Consider the following 22,161-nt stretch of genomic DNA (forward strand, 5'->3'; position numbering starts at 1 on the left):
ACACGTTGCAGCAAACTGACCGTAGCAGTGCAGAGACACAGACGAAATTCAAAGTGTACGATTTTTACAGAATTCAGAAGTGTAACACTCGGAGAAAACAAAGTCTGGCCATCTTCAGCGTGAGTGTTTATCGGTAAGTGAATTCTAAGTGCAGTTTACAGTCTAGTGATCTTCAGAAACGTCCGTAATCATGGTAATGCCCTGCTGCACTCATAATCGGTTAAACGCCGGCCGGCTTTTGTATTGGTAAACGCGGCCGCACGAGGCTTCGGACATGGTGACAATGCAGTCCTGCGTAGTAAAAGGCGCTGCAAAATGTCAACAAGATCCGTTGTAGGTTGCGGCCGCCCGCCCTGCCCTGATGGTGGCCGACTGTGCAGTGCATGCGTATGGTAGAGTGGTAAATGCAATGTAGGCGTAACTTATCTTTTCATTGTTGGATCACATGTTTAGCGTAGCCAGACTGCATACCACATAAATTCTAAACCTGAATGCACTGCTAACACTAACAGTAAACACAGCCCTGCTGTCCATGTCTGTACTTTGTTGAGCTCTACACAGCACACAGCACTGACCCCTAGGCCTGTTGCCTTAGGGCCTACCCTTGGTACCAACTACCATAGCACCATACTACCGAGTAGGGCCTATCATACCATAGACAGAAAGATCCGTCTGTCCGGAGGACTCTTTTTATATTTTGCCATTTAACGCTGTCCTCCGTAGACAGACGGAAGGTTGCAGTACCCATTGCTGTGTGGATGTTCTTAACCACTGTCTCTATGGAAAATTGGGTGAGGTGGTACCTCACCCTTCTCGATTGCGTCTAATTCACGGACCTAGGTCGGCAAATTTAAGCTTGTATAGTGAAATTAGCTCTTTAAGAATACATTAAACTCACCAGATTAATGAATAATTCAAAATTTTAGTAGAATTTTCAATGTAAAACACAGCCTGTCGGGTCGTCACGTTCAAACTGCAGAAACATACACTATGAATCTATTAGCCAATCACATGCGAGGTAGTTTCTACGTGTTTGTTTTACTAAAACACCTACCTCGCATGTGATTGGCTTACAGATTCAAAATGGCGACTTACAGCTTGCGAATGGCGATGTTGCGATATCGATAAAATGTCTGCGTTATAACCGAGTTTATGTGAGTATTTCGATTGCACAATTGAGAAATTTATCCCAAATATTGCTGCATAATGTGTCATGTCATGTCAAACTTGTTTGAATGTAAAAAAGCTGTCTGAAATTTGGTTTATCGTAACGTTTGATCTGTGCGCGACTGCTCCACACAGGAGCCGCAATCATTGACTTCGGTCTGTATACGGAGGGGATCCGTGAAGCCAGACGCAGTCTCCGCGGAACATTCCCCGACGGACAGATACAGACCGATCTTTCGGTCAAATCATACCAGTGCCCCGTTGCACAAAAGTTGCTAATTATTGTAGTAAATTTGCCATCCAACCAACTACCATGGTAACAATACTCAACAGCCAATCAAAATCGAGGATTCCATGGTAGCTACCATTTGGATGGCAAAGTTACCACAATAGTATACAAATAATGAATGTTTATGAGTGCAATGGACAGAATATTTCAAGAGGTGAAAGATGAAATGATCCATTCAACGAGGCGCAGCCAAGGTGAATGGATCAAACACTTCATCTTTCACCGAATGAAATATTCTGTCCATTGCAAGAATGAAAAACATTTATTATTTGTTTTATATAACACCTAAAATAGATCCTTGTCATTTGATGTTTTAGTAATTTAGAAACAAGAGAGAATCTGAGATCGCGAGAGTGCTCACTGAGCGCTTTACGTTATTCTAGTGCGCTGGAGCATACATACACTGCGAATGCAAGCGTTTTACACACATAGTGTGTCGGGCTCTCAGGAAGCGTGCAATGGAGCAAATCGAATTGCTCCAAAATTGCACGGTGAATGGAGTCACAATTGCACGGATGATGACGTCATCGTGAAATGCAGAGCTACCAAGTCTCACGCATTCTGCGTGAGACTCGAAAGCATTTAGGGTCCGTCTCACGATCTCACGCATGGCGCCCATTATTCTCACGCATCGGGCGAAGTCTGCAACTTGGGCCTATAATAATTTGATAATGAGCATAGCTCAAAGGATTAAAGTAATAGTTGCAATTGAAGGTATATAATTCCCTTTTGTCTTTCAAAATAAGTGAAAAATATAGTCACTTACAGAAGGTATGCACCTGATCGCACCATTAAGAGCTAAAATTTGAAAAAGCTCCCTAACGGGCCGTGGGAGGGGGTGAAAACCCCTCCCACACCCTCGCTCACGCGCACATTCGCGCGCCGAGATTCCGAGTCATGAAAATCTCACTCATAAAAATTTTTTTAACTTGGCATCCCTGGAAATGGGCCGAATGATCAATGTCAAACAACCAATCAAATGACAAGGATCTCTTCAGACGTTATATAATAACTTTTATGCAACGGGCCCAGCACTGCACTGGCCATATACTGTAACCTGGTAGACTACCCTAGGTCCCTAACTCAACTCAAGCCCTGTTTTAACAGACCTTAAGTTAGTCTATAACTTAAACTTATAGAATCTATTAAACCCCAACAATGTCAGGACAACGTCCAGAAAACAAAATTCCTCGCCTCGAGCAATGAATGAAAACTGAACCCGGGTGAAGGAGAGAGCAAGGGGTAGGCCCTGCCATTTTAACAGATACTGAGCCTTCTCTCCGTAGATTTCCATAACAACCTACAGTACCTCAGTAGTACCTGTTCATGCGCATAGGAGGTGTGGTTACAATCCATGCATGTGATTGGTGCAAGGTATGTCATTCTGTTTGGACTAGATCTACTGTGCAAGCGTGTTGAGTGTACCACTCTATCAAAGAAATGATACCGCAACAGCGTTTTAACAGAAGGGTTGTTGAGGGGAAATGTGGGGGTATAAATGTCTGGTAATTACGCATACCCTAGCTGGCTAGGGTAGAACTTTAAATAGAAGGAGACAAGTTATGGCAAAAACATCTGGGCAACAATTTGCAGAGAACATTTTAACAGGCAAGGTAAAAAATGATTGCCAGGACGTTATAGGGAGCTTTGTCGATTTTTAGCTTTTAGTGGAGCGATCTAGTGCATACTTAAGTGACCATTTTTTACTTATTTTGAGAGACAAAAGGGAAATATACTTATCAGTTGCAACTATCACTTTAATCCTTTTAGCTATATGTCCCGATGAGTGAGAAGAATGGGTGCCATGCGTGAAATCGTGAGACGGACCATAAATGCGTGAGGAAAGTAGACACTTTGTAGCTCTGTCGGTGATTTCATAGAAATACGTTCCTCTTTCATATCACAAAAATGAATTGTACCTTAGTGAGTACTTTCGCCTCCTACCGGTGGCTTCTTCAGACTGCATTGTAGATGGCGGTATGATGCTGGATGTGAGAGAATGACAAGTGTCATTCTATGTGCAATGTATCTGATAGTTTGTACTTTTCATATCAATACTTTCTGTGCTTGAGTTGTGAGTGGCACAGAAAAGGTTAAGTATAGTCCATATATGTAAATATAATGCTGGTGTGTGTATGTGTGATTGGATGATATGCCAATTTTTTGAAGTAATCATAATTTGATGAGAACTCAGAGTAGTTTATTTGTAATTATCTTTCATAAAAACACCTATTTTCAGTTCTAAATAGCTTGGAGCTTTTAAGTCAAAAGCTATCAAGCCTTGGAACTACTGTTTTTTGTTTGTTTGTTTGTTGTTTGTTTGAATGAGTGCCCAGCCATGTAGTGGAAAAAAGGGGGTGTGCCTGCCTAAGAAAGAGAGAGATTATGCCCCCCCCCCCCCCCAGTGCACGGATACATTGTATGAATATGACTGAGTCTTGGCAAAAGTTCTCCCAGGGCTCTCAGTGGGTATCACTTCCATTGAAACCTAACTTTTTCTTGATTTCTGTCTACACTACTGTTGCCATGCGGTGTAAACTTTGTATTACGTGTAGCTTCTCACATAAATGCAGAGCCTCTGTAAGTGAATGAATGAAAATTAATGTACATTGAAAGACATACATAATATACAGTACATCTTCTTTTTTTTTTAGTGGCAGATCCAGAGGGGCGCACTGGATGCACGCCCCCTCTTTAAATTTTATGAAAGCAATAGAAATTTTAAAAGAAATGGGGGGGGGGGGGGGCTCCTATAAAGGTGAGAAAAAAATTATGACACCTAGAAAGACTAAATGTGCACACGCATGCCTCCTCGTATTTAATAATAAAGGCAGAATTTGATAAGTTTACTTTTTTTTTGCAAGGTGGTTGAGTTCTCCTTATCATTATGATTAAGATCTTCAGCAGTTAATAGAAATATCAGTCACTATAGAATTAGATAACAATTCTTGTGGCAGATTCATCCTAAAGACAACTGATGCTTTGTAAACGAAGCTCTTGTAATGAAATCTCAGAGTTAAATCAGAAATGTGATGTCAGGTTACATCAATGTACTTGTATATGTACAGTTGTATGTACCATACACACATAGTTTAAAGTGATTTTATGATTGTGAGTGCGTGGGTACTGACATGTCTATACAATACACTGTATAGTAAGTCTACATTTGTACTACTAGTACTCATCAACTGCCTTTGCGCAATGCCTTTCTTGCGTATAAAGTCAAAAGTATATGAGATGGGGTGCAGTACGCTCAAATATTCGAACCCTGATATAAATCAAAAGAAATAGAGGAGGAACAGGTAAATAACGTGAGGAAACAGGAGGGGAAAGAATTGAAGATAGAAGATGTGATCCCGGGATATGAATCTGCGGTACTTTCTGCCACAGTGACATGAAATTAAGATGAAACTGAGGGATATTTTCTGACATACAAGGTCTTTAATCAAAAAGTGGTCGATTAGTAGTACATTAACATGTACAATGGTAGGTCCAACCATACATCCTGCACTACGAAATTATGTTTCATTTTGTCCTGTTCTGTAATGAAAGAAGTGAACTCTGTTTCTGCTCTGCATTCCTCATCCTTGTACATGTATATCATACAATGTGTGTTTCTATTTTGTTTTTGGCTATTTTATTAAAACTCACATCTTCATTATGTGAACTGAATTTATACTCCACAATGTGTGGCATAAGAAATATACTTAAATATAATTCTCAGCCGATGATGGGGAGCCGCTGTAACAGAAGCACTGGTAAGTGATGCAAAGTCAATGTACAGTAACAAGCTTTTAAATCATTGCTGTACTCGCTGCTTTTAGTGGAAACCAGAAATTACTTTATCAGGACTTTTCTTCTTGTTTTGTTTTTCTTTTGCTGTTCACTGTCATTATCCCTCATTAATGTCTAGAAATGCTAGATAAATCCATACATAATCACAGACTTTTCATGTTCTACCCTAATCCCTGCCTAAATTTGTTGATTGCACAGTCTGAACGTTATCCATTGAATTGACAGAGACTCCTTTCTCACATTGAAGCCAGTTTTCACAAAATCTCTTACACTCCCACTTGAGTTTGAATTTCTCCTGCTTGAAATTTACTTTTTTCCTGCCCAACTTTATTTCATCAAATGTCAAAAGATAACTGAGATTCCCAAGCCACTTGGGACCTAGCACTTTGGGCTTTTAAGCGTGTTGTGTGCACATAATCTCATGCGTATGTTCACACGATCATAGTCTCCAGTTTGTTAGGGGTGCAGAAGGGAGAATTTCCAGTGTAAGAGATGCCTGGGAATCTCTGCATTGTTGGACATGTACTTATAGTTTGGAGGTGCGACGCCATTCAGGGGTGCAAATTCGATGTTCCATAATAGGCCATTCAGGGTCTATTTCTAGGGCATTTGGATGCAGATGATTAGCGCGTTTGTCTGAGAGTGGTCCCCTGCGGATGCTGCACAATAGGGTGGCATTATGCAAGGCAGTCAAATCACGTGGTACTTCTACTCATGCATGCAGTATTGCACAGAGCTGTGTGTCAGCATGGAAAGTCACTGTCCCCATGTGAGGTTCATTCTCTCCCTCTACATTTACATGTGCAGGGGCGGATCCAGGAATTCCGTAAAGAGGGGGTGCCTTTACAAAATGAAAGGGGGGGGGGGGGGGGCGCATGCACCCCTCCCCATTTTTTTATATATCTTATAATCTTTTGTTTTAACAATAAAAAAATAAATAAGGGGGGGGGGTGAGTGCCCAGTGTGCTCCCCCTGGATCCGCCACTGCATGTGTGTGCTTGTGTGTGTGTGTGTGTGTGTGTGTGTGACAGAGAGAAAACGACCGATGTTGGAATACGTGTAGATGGAAAGGATATGAAAACTGAATTATGTCATACAGCAATTTTTTTTGTAACAAAAAGTATGATTTATACACAGTAGGTGAAGGTTAAAGGGAGCCTTCACTATATACCCACATTGATATTGTTCAAAGAATGGTGGAACGTCAGGATGAGGAAAAGGCAATAGAGATTAAAAGACATTTGCAAGTTGCACAAACATTTGATATTCAAAGTAGGAGGGTAAAATATGGGTGAAAATGATTTTAAACAAGAACATGAAAACAAATACAAGAATTCCTGGCTAGGTTTTATAGTGTGTTTGTTTTCACTCTAATGAGATGAGGAATGCACAGTTAAGTTACCAGTGCCTGTTACAATTGTACATGTATCTGGCATTGGCAGAGTCATATACAATGTACAGTAATTGTTGTGTAGGTTTCTTGCTTTGACCCATTCCATACTGAATTTTGAAATCACCATCGACTTAATACACAGGTCGCCAGGTTCTCAAATGGAACGGGTTTAATACGAAATGTATTGTGAACTTTGACAATGAATAAATTGCAAAGGAAGATAATGAATAAAGGCCTGTTCCAGTGATGCACTTGCCCAAACAATGAGAAAACTGCTTCTTTTTCTTTATTTGCAGTTTTGTATGTAGGTGTTGTATGTCTACTTGTTGCCTTGGATTTCAATAAATTGTTCTTCAAGAACTATGCATGGTTAAGCGTAATGCTCACAAGTTGGGTTTTCATGTGCCCATTGGTGATTTACTGTATGTGGGCAAATGTATTACTTGAAGCACTGCTAAAATGAGACAGGACTCCTTACCCCTGTGACATGATATTGGCAACATGTATGGAGAGTGAGAAAAACAACAAAATAATACTGCTCAGTCTTTACGGCTCATGTTACAAATAGAACAGGATGTGACAGTACATTAGCCATATACATACAACATGTACTGGTAGGCAAATTATATCCCACAACAAGTTATGTTTACTGTGTGCAATGTAAAATATTAAACTAGTGAGGAGTATAAGATACATTGTTAGCTTTATGGTCAGATCAGGTTGCAGTCAAGATTTTGATGAGAAGCTGGAATGGTGTAGATTAAAGTCACTTCTAGCATTAATGTTGCATGAAGCCTGTAGAAGGGTACCAGCAATGTAGGCCTACTAGGTCACAGGTTCAGGCGGTTACATGTCAGCATGCAGTCGCGCTGCCAGAGTGCCACGATTACAGATTTTAACGAGCTGGGGCTGTTGGCTCTACTTATAAGCCCTGCATACAATGTACATAGTGTAAGCAGGGCTGGATTGCACTGGATTGTTGCTGAAATTTGTACTCATACCATACATGGTCAACCAGGGAGATGGGAAGAATTGTGATAAAAAAAAATCATCATTTCTAACATAGAATGATACCAAATTTCTGTTTTCATAACAAGTTGAAGCAAGAGTAAAGTTCTTCAATTGTTTTTGTTTCCTAGAAACATAAACATAATTGATGACATATCACACATACAAAGTAAAATTTGGAAGTGCATACTAATTATGCCTCAGTAAACCCAGTGACCTTTTTCTTCATTCACAAGGGCTTTAAAGACAGGTTTAAGATGGTGTGATATTTCTTATTTTGTGATCGTACTGATAGTTCATGTTCCTTTATTTCCTTTATTATCAGGAGCGGATCCAGGAATTCTGTAAAGAGGAAGCGCCTTTACAAAATTAAAGGGGGTGCATGCACCTCACTCCTACCCCCACCCCCTTGCATTCTTTCTTTTTATTTATTTTGTTTTAACAAAAATAAAGGCCGGGGGAGCGCCCAGTGTGCCACTGCCTGGATCTGCCACTGATTAGTAATGATAATAATAATATAAAATATTTATTTAGCGCTTAAAGTACAACATGTTTCTAAGCCCTTTACAATGCTACACAACCAAACATACAAATCAGCTTAGAATAACAAATAATTTACCACAAATGCATACAGGGCCTACATAATCATTAATTCTGCTCTAAAAATAAATGAGTCTTAAGTTTCTTTTTGAAGATGTCAACGGAGGTGGAGGTCTGAATGTGAGTAGGGAGAGTGTTCCAAAGGAGGGGGGCACAAACGGAAAGAGCACGGTCACCATAACGATTGTGGGTGCGAGGGCCAAGTTTAAGTTGGGTTGCAGATGATGATCTTAGGTCCATGTGTGTATCCGGTCTGGGTTTCGATGAGATCAGGTCAGTTAGATATATGGGTGAACGGTTATGGATGATGTTGTAGGTGATGAGAAGAATCTTGAACTTTTTAGTACTGGGTAACATACAGTAATTTGACAGCAAAATCTGTTGTAACCAAGTTACTATTAAAGATGGTGATATCGCATTTAGCCTTTACGCTAATGAACCATTATTGTTATTTTTTTTAACTGTGAAGTGTTTTATTGCTAATATGCATTTTTTTTTCAACAGATCAAGCATATCTAAGAAGATCTCAGCATTGGTTTGCAAGCCTTACTCCAGAAGAAAGAGAGAGAGAGCCAAGTAGCCCACTGTAGAAAATCTAAGAAGTATTTGCTGCACTGTTGAAGGTAAGACATACTTTGAATAGTTTTATCACAAAATGGGGTACCAGTATATTCCGTTTTCAAACACTTTGATGTAAGTCCTTCATCAGATTAAGCAAAATAAAACTCCTCCACTAATACTTCCCATGTTGCATTTTAACAGGTAATATTCTTTTTAGAAGTTATGATGAAGTATATTCCATATTTTCTCTTTTTTTGTTGCAGACTTACAATTGTAATCTCAAATATCTCAAAGTGACAGAAATAGATTGATCTTATTGTTCGATCAAACACCTAATTTCTACATCTATAGTTCAAAATGTACATGTACCTCTGTATACTGTAAACATTGTTAACACAGCATTGATGTTTGATGGTGATTAATGATTCATGAAACATTCTTAGTTCTGGAGGAGTGTTATTTCACTGTCTATTGAAATTTATTACGATCAGTTGAAATGCTGGAAGGATATACATGTAAGTACAGCTGTATGTTTGTTGTTTGTGATTTGTAGTGTAAATCAGCATATATTAATCAATATCATATGAGCTCCCTCGTGGAGACGTAATGAGCTCCTTTATGGAGACAATATGAGCTCCCTTGTGGAGACTTAATGAGCTCCTTTGTGGAGACGATATGAGCTCCCTCGTGGAGACAGTATGAGCTCCCTTGTGGAGACTTGGTATATTCTTGTTTATATCTCTGTAAGATTTATAATGTTTGTTTTTTGTTAAGTGCTGTCTGGGGCAAATTATTTGTATAGGGCCCCATTTTCTCTCTTCTTTCGTTCTTTAAAAAAACAACAACGACAGCATACCTACATGTATGTGTGGATTATTCATGGCAGATGCATGGGCATTCAGGTACATGTGTTTGCAACATTAGTCCCACAAAAGAAAATGAAAACTCTTAACCTCTGGAACAAACTCTCTGCTCACATTTATGTCTCCAAATGCTGAACTACTTGAGAGTAGACTCTTTGTGTATTTCGTATGATAACATACTATGATTATAGTCATTGAATACAGAGAGAGATATGAACAGAGATATATAGACAGTAGATTTGATTAAGATTAATAGATCTATATGAATAGGAATAATGTCACGTTTTGTGTACATGGTAGGAGTGTTTCACTGGGCATAAGACAAAGTAAAGTTTGGATGCGCTGTGAGCTGAAACCATGTCTATTAGTGCAGAATCTACAGGATAGTCTACACTGTGTGCCATAATTCTTCAGGTCAAAGAATTCTCCGTGTACAGTGTAATGTCTTGGCTCCCTTTAGCTGGAATGGAGACTGATGCTCCGCTTTTGTTTTCATTCATGCCCAGATCCTCGGATAGAGCATTCATCTCTTGATAATACATTTGTATTTTAGTCTCAGGCCCTTGCTATCCGCCCTCACAGCGGAGGCATTAATACATGTACAAAAGAGGAGAAAAAAATTGATTTAAAAGAGCTACAAAACATTACAAACAATGAAAGGAATGTTTGTTTTTTTGAGCAGGGCTGTATGTTCATTCTCTACTCTCTGTAACAGCTAGACCAAGCAGTTGCTGGTAAAAAAAAAAATATCCTCAAAGGTTAAAGGGTGAAATTGCAGCAATGTGTTGAATATCATCAACTTGGTTAATATTATTTCTGTATTGTGTGTGTGTGTGTGTGTGTGTGTTCATTTGTTTGTTTTTTTACTAATGTGACATATGACTTCAGGATAGATCTGATAAAAAAAAAATATTGTATGCTGTCAGTTTTTGGCACAATTCCTCCTCCCTCCTTTTTGTGCATCAAAGCAACATGCGGGGGGGGGGGATGTTCTCTTATGGTCCTACAATTCAACTTGCATTTCCACAAATGTACAGTGTCACATGATGGCTTCCTGGAGACTTCCAATATGAGCTCCCTCGTGGAGACTTTGTGAGCTCCCTTGTGGAGACATCATATGGCATATCTAATATTCTTATTTGATACCTAATATGATCTTTGATTTATGTCAGTATTGTCTGGGGCAAATTATTTGCTGTATAGGGCCCCATTTTTTTTCTTTCTTCTTTCTTTATTTAAAACAGACACACACTTGATGGTTTGTGTTTAGGCTCATCTGATTATCTTGTGTACAATATATTCTCTCCCTCTCTCTCCTTCTCTTTTTCTCTCACTTTATTTTTTATGCAAACACTTTCTATGACATATTATGGTTGAATACCTACAATTAATGTACATTATCGTTAAATGTACATTAATGTACATACTGCATATGTGCTGCTCATTTTTGCTTGCCCAGTAGCAAATTACATGTACACTAAGTACTGTATGGTTGTGCGAGACGTGGAATTGTTAAGCGCTTTGTTTCAGAAGTGCCGTCACATGTTTCACTTTTTGTATGGTACAGTATGTATACACACCATTCATGAATAAAAGACTATCTTCAGTTTTCCAAAGCCACTAGAATATTTAACTTTTACAATGGGTCCATGAAATATTCATCCTTTTTCAAACAGAGTGATTCAAATTTACATCATTTTGCTTCATGATATTCTCACCCAGGATGTCACACTGTAGGCCTACTGTTTCCCAAAGCTCTTGCTGTGTTTATGATCCTATTTCCGTTTGGCTATTTTACTATTGTAACCTTAGAACCAGATTAATAAAACCATGCATAGCAAGCAGTACGGGTACCCAGCAAGTCTGCAAGAAAAAAAAAATTGCTCTGCACATTTCCATTGCAAAGCCATGCTGGATTTTTAGAATGTACATTTTTCATTTTCAGTTTTTGTAAATTTTTATTTATATCCCCCTCTAAAATATTAATTGTATACTTGAGAGTATAACTGTAACATGGGTAGGGCTACTTAGAATGGCAATCATGGATGACGGCATTACAATGTATGATCAGAAGTTATGTACATAAAAAAAATGTATTGTTATAGTTTTGATACTGAGAGTCACAAAACGAATGAGAATGCAGATATAGATTTAATGTAAAACATCTACTGTCTATTACATATTTTCTGTGGGATCGCCTTTGCTGTTCATATTTTTTTTGTTTTGGTTTCTTTAGTGGGTTGTATCTTTTTCAATTGTTTTGGTCTTCATATATTTTATCAAAGCCCTGCGGCATCTGCAACAGAGACCTGAGGCAATAGCTATGTGATACTGGCACCCAGCAAGTATTTCGGAAGTATTTTAGTTTCATTGCAAGAGAGAACTTTCACTCCCTGAAATGTCAAGAGAGAGGGTATAGTATTAGGATGCTGGGTGTGATGTAAAGGAGCGTATGTGTTGTTGAATTTTGTCATTTGGCTCTTGTCAACAAGGTTTGTGTGACAGAATTATATTTTTTTGGTTTGAAGTCATTGTTGCTTTCATTCAGCATATTTTCAATGTTTCGCATGATCAGTGAAACATGCATTGTATAGATTTGTATTATGTCATGATTTTTTTATCACCTGTTGTTAGTGTACTGCAAATACCCACATACATTGTAACTAATCTGGTGGGACACAGGCACAAGTTACTGTGAACACAGAAATATTTGTGGTACATGAATTTTAACCTGTTGAGGACGAGTCCCGAGTATACTCAGGCAGGTGTCTAGGGAAAATGAAAAATTAATTGTGTGAAGATATTGACATAATTTGTAAAATTGCTTTGAACAACTTGATCGTCAATGCAGCATTTAACATACCATAAAAATAGAAATTTCTGCGCGATTGGTTTTTTGCGCTCAGCTGAGTAAGAGGAATTTTGCAGACTATTACATGAGCACTTCAAAGAGTTCACCACATTGCACGGTACTGGACAAGCAAACCCCCCAAAACCAAATATAATAAAACAGCAGTACAGTGCGCATAAGATTTGTGTATGTTTTTGTTTGTGCTGGTTTCATCTCGCATGAAATCTGTGAAAATATCCACACTGCAAAAAAATATGCACTTCTACAGTATCGTAATTAAGGTGTCAAGCTTCTATGACCATAGTTCAGGTAGACTACAAGGGGCAGCATTCTCTAATGCATGATAAACAGGTTCCTATCTTGTCTTGAAGGTCTAAGGGAACATGTCCAGCAGGCACAACGGCCACTCCAAGAAGGCGCGATGGGTGGTGAGCGCCTCCAATGCATCTCTGCGAACCATCAACCCCATCAGAGGAATTGTGGATGGAATGAAGCTGGAGCCGAACCCCGAGAAAGATATCATTGCACTTTCCATCGGTGAGTGATGCTCCCATTGAAGCCATGGGGCATTACACTCTACATTTACAGTTACAGCATTTCAGATGCTGCATGAGAAGAAACTTATATTTCGGATGAGACTGCCTTTGTATATCTTCTAAAATCGTAAGAAAGGTAGTACCAAACACATCTTAAATGCCAATAAACGTTAAGATTTCATACCCCATCTAGGACCCCGTTTACAGCGCGAGGCTCGGCCGCGGCTCGGCCACGGCAGATTCTTGGTACCTTGACCCAATGATTGTCAAGTTAGATTCAGTTTTGTAAATGTGGCATGTTTTGTGGTATAGAAATTTTTGCAAATATATTTTCATATATATTTCCAGGAGATATCAAATTACATACAGAAATAGTCTCAGCTGCAAAATTAGAAAAGAGTAAAGTCCACTTAAACTTGAAAAAAAAAATGATATTCCTACAAAAATTGTCCACTCTGACAGTAAATTGCAAAGGTGCGTATTTGAGCTCGGATCTTCGCTGTTGGTTTTGATTAGCTGTATCAAGTGGGCTAAATTTTGCACACTTTAGACAAGTGGAAACAAACATTTTTACAATGTTGTCATGTGTGCCTATGGGGTGCCTCATACATCTCATGACCTTGGCTTTCATTGTTAGTTTTGTTTTGACAGATTGTGGATACACAGGGGAATTTTGTCATAGTCATGTACGGTATTAGTATTACTTTCCATCCGGGTTTGGTTACGTCAGACAACATTTCCCATTTTGTTTGTTTACGCAGCAGTTGTATGAATTCTGGATGTTCACGCCTTCCTGAATTCACGTAATTAGTCAAGAAGGGAGCCATACCATGATACCAGGAACTGATGCAGTAGGAAGTTTGCTACAAAGTCCAAGGCAATGTCTTGTATTTCTTGTTTAGGGGATATTCATTCGTTGTTTTCAGAATGAGTTCATATGTGATTATGATTTGCTGCACAATGATTTGATATTCATGTTGCCCGTTTGTAGCAAAGAGACAATTTCTGAACTTGGGATGCAGTTGAATGCAACATTAAAAGCATAATTTACCATTTGCAGATGAAACAGAAACCCAGCATTCGTGCTTTAGTGATAGGTTAGCATAAGTGATAGAATCAACCAATGCAAAAATTTGAACCAGTATAATCGATGTTAAGTATTGTTAAATACACAAAATGTTAATAATGTCTATAGTAGAAATGTTTCCAGATGAAACCATTTACAGTTATGGTTTCATGAGAAAAATAGTGATATCTCCTTAAATATTTTAGGCTTTATAGCAAAAATTTTACATGGTAGGATGTTTTGTGATACAACTGACTTACACATATATGCATCAAAAGTGATATCTTTAACATTTTTTTTTTAAATCACTGTTCCTAAATGTAAACAGGACCTTTAAAGCTACTGTAAATGATATTTGCATCAACAGACACTGACCAATAAACAGCTGTGTTCAATAGCATAGGCAGTCACATAGACACTATGCGGAGCTGTTCATGGATTGCTCTGTGTTTTCCACCATGCAGGCGATCCAACAAAGTTTGGTAACCTGGAGCCCAGTGATGTAGTGGTCGACGCTGTGAGCGCATCGCTGAAGTCGGGAAAGAATAATGGCTACAGTCCGTCAGTCGGTAAGCCAAGAGACGAATGTTAAGGGGAATCTACCAGTAGTACATGTGTGGCTTCAGTGAGATATTAATAGCCCTATTGTGACATCATGTCACTTGTCCGTTGATGATGGCACATGGATTTCACCAAAATCTTAAAAATTCATAACTACTGTATACGCTATATATTTCGCGGGGGTTTTATTTTCGCGAATTTCGCGAGTCGGGAGCTATTCGCGAAATTAGCAACACGCGAAAATATTACCTTCCAAAATGAATCCCTTGCCTTGATGATACGAACATTTCAGTACTATAGAATACCATGTCATGGCTTACCGAACAGACCATACTGGCTAAGCTTGTTTACGCATGTCCACGTCTACTTGCGAATACTGTAGAGAGCCAATCCATTATCGCAAGGGGACCACTCGATCGTCAGAAATCTAGCGCGATGGACTTAACCACTTCAAAAATGTTGAATTCTAACTTACTAGTTTGCAGAGTTTGGCAAGTCTTTTTCATGCAGTGTATAACTAGTATCATTCTTATATGCTAGTAAGTTGAAAATTCACACTTTCTTTGCCACTTCATATTTTTCTGGTCCCCCAATCGCGAATTTAACCACTCGCGAAAATGTGTGACAGCAGCAATTCGCGAAAATTTATGTACGCGAAAATTATAGCATATACAGTATTGATCAGATTGTCCATTTTTCCTCAAAATTTGCTGATGTGTACTAAATTTGTGCTTTCACTGAATCTACGTGTGAGGTGAGTTCCCTTTAAGATAAAATATCTACACCATTTTAATTTTGATATATTGTCTCACATGATGCTGTGTCTATCTTACTGCCTTCGTTATCTCCATCACACTTTTCTCATTAAAGTAAAGGTTTTCTATGACAGTATTTCTCAGGTTAATCTAAGTCTTCATGACTGGAAGACAATGATGACAGGAAGGGTTTAAGTTGAAAGACAAGAGAAGTGGATTTCTTCGAAATGCTTCACTGAAAAATTGTACAATTTCTAACTGAAATGCTTTTGTGTACGCATGGATGTGGATTTATTGTGGAAGAAACACAACACATAAATAATTCTCTGTCAGAGACAACCTTTTTAACTTTCTGTAGATTTAGATTTTCATTGAGCTTACTTACGACCTTGTTTTTTGGGTAAATTTGCCTGAAGGGCATGCTGTCAAAGAAGCCAGTGTACACTGCAGCCAAAGTCATCAACATCACTAGCTAAAGGCAGCTGTGAGGCTGCATGGGAAACTGGCGTCTGCTGCATGAATCATATTGACAATACTTTGCAAGTTATCTGTAAAACATTGATGAGTAAGGTATTCTTCGTGGATTGACTCAGATAGAGCATCTGGATGGTGTCGGGAATTCATTATCATCGCAGGAAGTGACTCAGGGATGTGAGGGAGACATGAATATCGAGGCTGTGTGAATAGCGACTTCTGTCAAAAATTGGTTTGTCTCCAGAAACGTCAAGATGAAGATTACGTTCGGGCTGCCAGATAAGAAGTTCAAATAGCATCTTTGATTAACCTCTAGTGAAAGATGCACAGTGAAGAAGTACAGTAACATGATAAACCTCTAGTGAAAGATGCACATTGGAGAAGTAACACGGCATCACAGTACCAGTAGTTATAGTACTTATCAACCTATAGATTAGATCAAATATTAACATCACAATGATGATAGACTTGTTCAATTTGAAGAGGGGCTTCTTATGTACCATATGTAAATTGATGATACTTTTGCACATTAGAAAACTCTAAAGATGACATTATTTCCCCCTGTCTGCAGGTTATGTGGATGCCAGAGCAGCTGTTGCCAGGAAGTACTCCCACCCCAATGCTCCTCTCACTTCTGAGGTAGGTGAAAACAATCAGATGTGCAAAGATGTGAATAAGTATATGGGACTAACAAACTTCATGTACCTGAGAGGAGTTGGGGAAAGTGGGGAGGAGGTGGATTGGTAGATGTCCATGTTAATGGGAGTTTAGGGGCACCAAAGATGTGTGATTTTAATAATTAAGCTTTTGTACTGTGGGAAATAATTCTTAATCATTCGTTTTGGAGCAAGGGGAACCTTGGAGATGTTTATGAATTACGTTATGTGCCCAGGCATTTGAGGTGCCAAGCTTTTTTTTTCATCAGCATCTTGTAGTTGATAATCTGTCCAAAATTATCCTAGTTGTACAGTTAGCAAACCTTTTTGGATGTAGCAATGTGCCTCAGCTCAACAGGAAGGCCATGGTGATACAATAGGGATTAGGAATATTTTTGTGCTGGTAGGTAATCTTTTCATGGTAATTAGTTTCTATACATCAGATGTCTTCTTCTTGTATGAATTTAACTGTTCATTGATAGTGTATCATATGGTGGAATAAAACATTCTGGCTATCTTTATTGAAGGCAATAGAGCCCTTTGTTACTCTACAGTACATATAGTAATTTTTAAGATGCAGAATTTTCAGAAATCCTCTGAACAATCAAATGACCACTGATTTAGAAATTGACAGCACATTTCTAAGTAAGAATATTCTGTTTCTCTGAAATTGGCAACTCCGTATACACTTCTTAATTTTTGGAGGTCTAGTGAATTTAACTTGTTCTATCTAATCTTTCTTTGATGGAAGACTGCAGTGAAATTCAGAGGTGCCAGTTTGATGATGACAAGAAGTCCTGATCATGTTATATTCCATTGTTTGTAGGATGTGATTCTGTCTTGTGGTTGCTCTGGAGCCCTGGATCTGGCCATCGGAGTGCTGGCAGATGCTGGTACGAACATACTGGTTCCCAAGCCAGGCTTTTCACTCTACACCACCCTATCAGGCTCATACGACATTGAGTATCGCCACTATGACTTGTTGGTGAGTAGTAGAAATAGAATGTGAAACACTTGAAGAAACTTGGCCGTTATGTGTAGTAGCCAACTTGTATGTTTTTACCAGGAGAACAGGAGGGGAAAACCCATGTTGCATGCCAGAAGTGCATTGTCATGAACAATATGTGCGCACAAAAAATAAAATAATGATAATAAATTGTATAACAGATTTTTTTTTTAAAATTGCATTTCAGATCAACTTAAAGATACTGTTTACTGTGGAAAGCAGTGATGTAAAAAATGTTTGAGATATCACATTTGATGCAGATGTGTAAGTCAGTTGTATCATAAAGCATCCTCCCAATAAAAAGCTTTTGCAGTAAAGCCTAAAATATAAGGAGATATCACTACTTTTCTCAATAAACCATAAACTGTAGACAGTTTAGGCTGGAAACATTTTTATTGTAACTATTGTTCACAATTTGTATATTTAACAATACGTGCATTAATTATAATTTATTAGTGGAAAATTGAGCAAGGAAAATAATGATAATGATAATAACTAGAGAAGCACTCTGAGAGCGCAGACCTCCGCCAAGCATGCAAATCATTTTCACCACTGATCTTGTTCTTCTATAGAGATATCAGTGATTTCCACCCATAAAAGTTGCCTGATTTCCCAATAAAGAAGCCTTTGTTACGTCATGAACCCTCAGCTGCATGGCGCGCCTTACCCCTGCAGAAACTAGAGCACGCACTTTAGTGCGCGCAGGCAAACCTCAAATACGCGCAGCCTGAACTCCCAAGTTCATTGACCCTACCTGCCAAAATATCAAAAATCCTTCATAAATTCCCCCAAAATTCTCGGATCAGTACCAAAAGTTAATCGTTTGTTACTTGTGTCATTCTCAACCTTTCCTGCAAGTTTCCTCTCAATCCGTTAACTACTTTTTGAATTATTTTGCACACGGACAAACTAACTAACAATCTAACTAACTAACTAACGAACGAACGAACAAACAAACCAACGTTAATGAAAACATAACCTCCTCCCTTGGCGGAGGTAATAATAATAATATGAACACTTGTAATGCACCGGTATCCATCATGAGTAGATGCTCATGGCGCAAGAAAGAGAGGCAGAATGGGATTCCATCGGGATTTGAACCTGAGACCTCCGGATCTAGCAATCCGGAGGTCTCGAGTTTGAATCGCGATGGAATCCCATTTTCTTTGCTCAATTTTCCACTAATAAATGATGTTCATTTCTGGTCAGTTTTTACTATTTGTGTTTATTAATTATACTTGTTCGATATATTGCATCGGTTGTTTCTATCCCTAGATCACATTTTAGAGCTATTTTGAAGCACTAAATAAAGGAGGGTTTTTGTTTCATCTCAAAAGGGTAAATTATACACCCACTTTACGCTCCCATGTGGAAATGTGTAAGAACCATGTAGGCACTCCTGTATTATCTTATTCTTTGTGTTTGTCCAGCCCTCAAAATCCTGGGAAGCAGACTTGGAAAACCTGGAGAGGCAAATTGATGACAAAACGAGATGCATCGTGGTCAACAACCCGTCCAACCCCTGTGGCTCGGTCTACTCCAAAGAACACATGCTTGACATTATCAACAGTGAGTATAGCATCTATGGAACATGAACGGGTGGTCTGTTAGGAATGTGCGGTTCATATGTGTAGAGTTGATGGAAGCATAAAGTACTGTGGAATGTAGATGAGATGGTTTGGTAGTTGCATGTGGCACAAACTGTGAATGTTTACAAAGGTACATGTATTTGGCACTGTGCCAGCTAATAAATATGGTAAAGTGATAGTCTGCCTAATGGGTTTATTTATGCACACGATGTCAGGGAACGGTATAGAGTTCTCTACTGTCTGAAAGGGCGGTGCTTGTTCAGCTCTTACTCTGTAAATATATGCATAAACAAACATTATCTGTGAATAGACACCTGACTTTGACATGTGCTGGTAGACAGATGGATAGATAGGTATTTGTAGATAGATAGATAGATAGATAGATAGATAGATGGGTAGATAGATAGATAGATAGATAGATAGATAGGTAGATAGATAGATAGATAGATAGACAGATAGATGGGTAGATAGATTGATGGACAGATGATAGATTGGTTGATCGAGTGATAGATGATAGATAGATAGATAAATAGATAGATAGATAGATGGATAGATAGATAGATAGATAGACAGACAGATAGGTAGATAAATGTATCAGGGTTCGATATTGATGGTGGCCCAGTAAAAATTGGTGTTGTTCCACCCAACTGATCTTTATTCGTGGCCAGATCAGGCAACTAAGATTCAAAATGGAATTGTTACCTTTGCTTTTATTTTGGGCCGCTTCATATTTTTTTCTGCCACCAACATGTCAAATTCAAAGATTTTAGTGGCCGCAAACGGACCATTAGATAAAAAAGTTAGTGTCGAGCAGTGGATGTATAGATAGATTACAGATGAATAAATGATAGATAGATAGATAACATTGTAGCTGGTAGGTAAAGGGGAAAAAAGTAGATAAATGGATACCAGGTCAGTACCTAGATGAGTAGCATGATATACATACAGGCAGACAAAAAGCAGATAGATCAGAGATGAAATTTTGAATTCATAGATTAATGTGCAGACGGAAACATTGTAAGGTACATATTTAGGTTTATAATTGAATACATATGTATGTAGATGCATTGAGATTGAGCACAATCCATTATATAAATGTCATACAATGCTGGACTGTCATAGTAGTCCAAAGTACTACCATCATCATCTTGACGGAGTTAAATGTTTGCTGCCCTCTATCAGTTGCCAACAAGCATTGCCTCCCCATCGTGTCTGATGAGGTGTATGCCGACATGGTGTTCAGTGGGAACACGTTCTACTCCATGGCATCCTTGGCTACAAAGACACCCGTCCTCACCTGTGGTGGTATCGCAAAGAGGTGAGTTCCTCCGTTCATCCATCACACCTTCTTCATAGCATAGCTGCCAAGTCTACCGGTTTCTGCAGGAGTCCTGAAAATGTCAGTAGGGAGCTTTAGATTTGCGATGTGGACGTTTAAACGACGATTGCGTTCACAGTTCTCTTCTCTTCCTGCGTTGTTTTGCATAGTAGCTGGAGATTATGGGAAAACGCAGCCTGTACAAAGTAAAATGACTCCCCAATCTGATCACATCAACAAACTCTCTGCATCGTGAACATCTGCAGACGCTAAAATGGCCCAGAACCAACGGTGAAAACTCAAACGACACAAGATGAATTTTGATAAGCGATTTTGCGTATGTGCAGAGCAGGTTCTTTTTTCCTCCAAACGCCCATGTCGCGAAATCTAAAGCTCTCTAATATCTTTCTATGTCTAGATAAGAGGATACTAATATGCGATAGTTTTGCCCATTGAAATTCATATAATATGCCAATATGTCTCTTTTGATATTATACTTTGGATGTCCCTGAGTTGTATGTGAGGATATTGGAAGATCTGCTTTAGCCACATTATTACAAGTGACTGTTAGTTCTCCTTTATCAATTTTGACTGTCTACAAAGTCATAAATTCATGTCTTATTTTGTAGATTTTTTATCACATTCAGGACAGATTATCTCCTAGTGTTGTAGTGTTTTATCTTGTCTTTATTTGAATTCTTTTATTATGCTATTGTTAATGTTAATATACGTATCATTGTTACTTTGTTTCCATTAGATTTCTGTGCCCTGGCTGGCGTCTAGGCTGGGTACTCATCCATGATCCCATTGGGGCTTTCGATGAGGAGGTGAGTACGTGCAACACTTCATTCTGATAGTGCTTCACTTAGAATATTTCTTCTGTTTTCAAGCTGTGCCTTGCTCGATGTCATGTATGGGTTTTTTCTTTCCTTCTTTATTTTTGGAAGCTAATTGGATCTAACAGCAGGCAGGTTTCCTTTCTTAAGCCTTGACAAAATGTCTGTATGGTATTTAATGTATGCATCTGGGAAATTATTTATTGCCATGTTATTTTCTCACAAAGTATGTAAACAACAGCAGCAACAACATTAATAATGAAAATGGTAATTATAATAATAGTAATAATTATAATACTAATCATTTGATAATAATAATAATAATGATAATAATAATAATAATAATAGCAATGTATATATTTTCGAAAGTGATCATAGTTGATTATATTGTACCATACAGAAACAATAAAATGAAATGAAATGAAATAATGATAATAATGATAATAATAATGATAATAATAATGATAATAGTATGATGATCCTCTTTATCCAAGGTAGCATCTTCAGTGTTGACACTGTTCTACCAGAGGGCCCTACTACTATCATTACCCTAGCATTGCCAGGGAATGACTTACCTATTTATACACCTGGATCAAGAGGGACCAATGGGTAAAATCATCTTGTCCAAGGACGAAAGCACTGAACAATCTCCAAATTCAAGTCCTGCAAAAGAAAACTAGGAGTCTTATCCACTATGCCACAAGGCCCCCCTTTGCCTATCTTTCTATCTCTGATTATAGTGGCATATCAATCTGGTATGTTGTGAAGGTAGCAAAAAATGTTTATGATCTGTATCTCTCCATACATTTAAGTTGTCTGATTGCTGAATACTCTTCT

At 38.4% G+C, this 22,161-nt stretch overlaps 1 protein-coding gene across 1 annotated transcript in view; it reads left to right on the forward strand.

Moving 5' to 3' along the window:
• LOC139735492 (tyrosine aminotransferase-like) overlaps positions 1–22,161 on the forward strand; it is a 26,284-nt gene continuing 4,123 nt past the window's right edge. The window contains exons 1-9 of the mRNA XM_071646247.1: positions 1–133; positions 8,757–8,875; positions 12,899–13,064; positions 14,594–14,698; positions 16,491–16,558; positions 17,402–17,560; positions 19,012–19,150; positions 20,353–20,488; positions 21,246–21,315. Coding sequence (XP_071502348.1) covers positions 12,911–13,064; positions 14,594–14,698; positions 16,491–16,558; positions 17,402–17,560; positions 19,012–19,150; positions 20,353–20,488; positions 21,246–21,315 — 831 coding nt within the window. The 5' untranslated portion in view covers positions 1–133; positions 8,757–8,875; positions 12,899–12,910. The remainder of the gene's footprint in view (positions 134–8,756; positions 8,876–12,898; positions 13,065–14,593; positions 14,699–16,490; positions 16,559–17,401; positions 17,561–19,011; positions 19,151–20,352; positions 20,489–21,245; positions 21,316–22,161) is intronic.

This window comes from Diadema antillarum, unplaced genomic scaffold (genome assembly GCF_040938485.1).
Source record: "Diadema antillarum isolate AM-2024a unplaced genomic scaffold, OU_Dant_1.0 seq00000581_RagTag, whole genome shotgun sequence".
Taxonomy (NCBI): domain Eukaryota; kingdom Metazoa; phylum Echinodermata; class Echinoidea; order Diadematoida; family Diadematidae; genus Diadema; species Diadema antillarum.